Consider the following 2,512-nt stretch of genomic DNA (forward strand, 5'->3'; position numbering starts at 1 on the left):
CCTTTATGGTCCATTAAAAAATTAGACAACCTTTCTCATGTGTCCCCCGATACCTTAAAAAAAGATTTTAAGTTTAATCTTATGCTTAACAAATAGAAAGCTATTTGATTGGCAACAACCTGCAGTAGAAAAATCCCCTCAGCCTCCCTGGAGGAGGAGAAGGGTGGAGTACGGCATGTGCTTGGTCCTGGGTGTGGGTCTAGCCTGTAGGGACCCTGACGTGTGTCTTCACAGGTGGCTCTGCCTCCCTCCGCAGTGCCACAGTGACCCCGTGGGCACCCAGCTCAGCAGCGGGTGGGCACCTGTTCAAATCACAAAGTCGTCGACGTCCACAGGGCTGAAGGCGGCTGCTCTCAGAATATCCAGAGAGTTCACCAGGATCAGGGTCCCTGTGAGGTGCTTCCAGCGCTTGGTGATGGGGTTTTTCATCTTGTCCAGGCCGGTGTGCAGCTCCTGGATGACATCACGGTAGCTGTCCCCAATCTGGCGGCTCCACGTTAGTAAGAAGTCGTAGGCAGGTTTCCACATGGCCTGCAAGTCACATGAGACAGGAGGAGGGAGGGGGAGTTAGGCGACAGTGAGCGATCGGCCCCTTTAGATCCTATAGCTGCCACCCACGTCACTCTTCTGAGGGAAGAAAGGAGTTCTGTGTGAGAGCAAAAAACCAAAAACCAAACTCACTGCTGTCAAGTTGACTCCAACTCATAGTGACTCCTCTTTGGGTTTCCAAGGTGGTATCTCTATGGAAGTAGATTAAGTCTTCCTTCCAAAGAGTCACTAGTGGGTTTGAACTGCCAGCCTTCTGACTGGCGGTCAGATGCCTTAGGCACTACACCACCAGAGCAGGTACTTAGCAAATGCTGCCTGACCAAGCAGAAAGCACTTCTTTATCCTTACAATGTCTGTGGCACTTTCTGACTGGGCCAATCATTTAGTACTTCTCTAGGCTCATAAAGAACTTCCTTCAACAACAGCAAAAAACATGTGTGTGGTTTTGTATGTGTGGAATATGCATATATTTGTGTGCACACAGGTATATTCGTGGATATAGTAAACCACAGAAGGGGACATGGTCATGGACACTCCCTAGATAACTAAACACCTCGTGGGATTGGAGTAGGACAGCAGTCTCATGGGGCCACTGCATGAAGTGGCCTAACATAGCTCATAAAATTTATGTTCTACATCCCAGTTTGGTGAGCAGGGTCTGGAAGCTTAAAAGCTTGTGAGCAGTCATCTAAGATACAACTATTGGTCTCTTCTCATCTGGAGCAAAAGAGAAAGACGGAAATCAAAGACTGAGAGAAGAAACCAGTTTACAGTCTACACAAACTGCGGCCTCATTTACCCTGAGACCAGAAGAACTAGATGGTGCCCAGCTTCCACTGAGGACAGTTCAGATCAGGGTCCGGATAGAATGTGTAAGAGAACTCAAATTCTGAACAAGTCCAGACTTACTGGACTGGTTAAAACTACACGACTCCTGGGGACTGTCACTCTGGGATACCCTTTAAGTTCTGAACGGGAAGCACCCCCAGAGGTCACCTTTCAGCTAAACAACAGGTTGGCTCAGAAAATAAACAATACCACCTGTAAGTACGTGCTCCCTTGAAAAGTCATCTACATGAGACCAAACAGTCAACATTCATCCTTGAGCAAAGAAGAGAAGGTAAGGGGGCGGGGCAGGGAAGCCAGACTAACAGAACGGAACCACCACAATGGAAGTAGTGAGAATGTCGACCCACTGTGAAAATGGAGCCAACGTCACTGAGCAATTCGTTCATAATTGTTCAGTGCAAATCGAATTTACTGTTAAGATTTCACCAAACACACAGTAAAATACTATTTTAAAAAATAAATAAATAAATAAAGCGCACCCTTTATGCAGCCTTGGGAGTTCTGCTTCCCTAGTTCTTGCAAGCCTGAACCAGCTTTCCGGAAGCTTGTTAAAGTGACCCCCACAAAGAAGAATACAAAGGATCTGAGTGAGACCCAAATTGGGCAGCTGTTGCAAATGTTATGTAACATGCAGGTATTCATCTGCCACAGCTCCTGGGCAGAGGGCCAGAGCCCAGTGATGACAATGGCTCCATTTACACAGTCATCAGTGTCACTGAAGGTAATTTAAGATCAGAACGCAGTTCTGAGTGCACTGTCCCAGCCTCCCATTTCATAGCTGAGGGACCTGCCATCGTCAAAGCCAGCCTTACAACACACAGCACCAAGAAGGGGGACCATGCTCACGCTTACTGACAATGCCGTGTGCCAGGCTCATGCTTCTGTGTTTCTACTCATTTTATCCTCATAACAATGTTGCCAAGTAGGTGTTTTATTACTGTGTGTACCATTTGGGAGCCCTGATGGCCCAGTGGTTAAGCACTTGGTTGCTAACTGAAAGGTTGACAGTCTGACCCCATCAGCTGCTCTGTGGGAGCAAGGTGAGGCAGTCTGCTTCCCTAAAGATTACAGCCTTGGAAACTCTATGGGGGAAGTTCCACTCTGTCCTCTAGGG

The 2,512-nt window shown here is 47.6% G+C and overlaps 1 protein-coding gene across 1 annotated transcript in view; it reads right to left on the bottom strand.

Annotated features, from left to right (window-relative positions):
* Positions 1 to 306: 306 nt before the first annotated feature.
* SH3BP4 (SH3 domain binding protein 4) overlaps positions 307 to 2,512 on the bottom strand; it is a 30,485-nt gene continuing 28,279 nt past the window's right edge. The window contains exon 4 of the mRNA XM_007941670.1: positions 307 to 531. Within this exon, the coding sequence (XP_007939861.1) occupies positions 307 to 531 (225 nt within the window). The remainder of the gene's footprint in view (positions 532 to 2,512) is intronic.

This window comes from Orycteropus afer, unplaced genomic scaffold, assembly GCF_000298275.1.
Source record: "Orycteropus afer afer isolate SDZICR_OR568_19922 unplaced genomic scaffold, OryAfe1.0 scaffold00006, whole genome shotgun sequence".
Lineage (NCBI taxonomy): Eukaryota > Metazoa > Chordata > Mammalia > Tubulidentata > Orycteropodidae > Orycteropus > Orycteropus afer.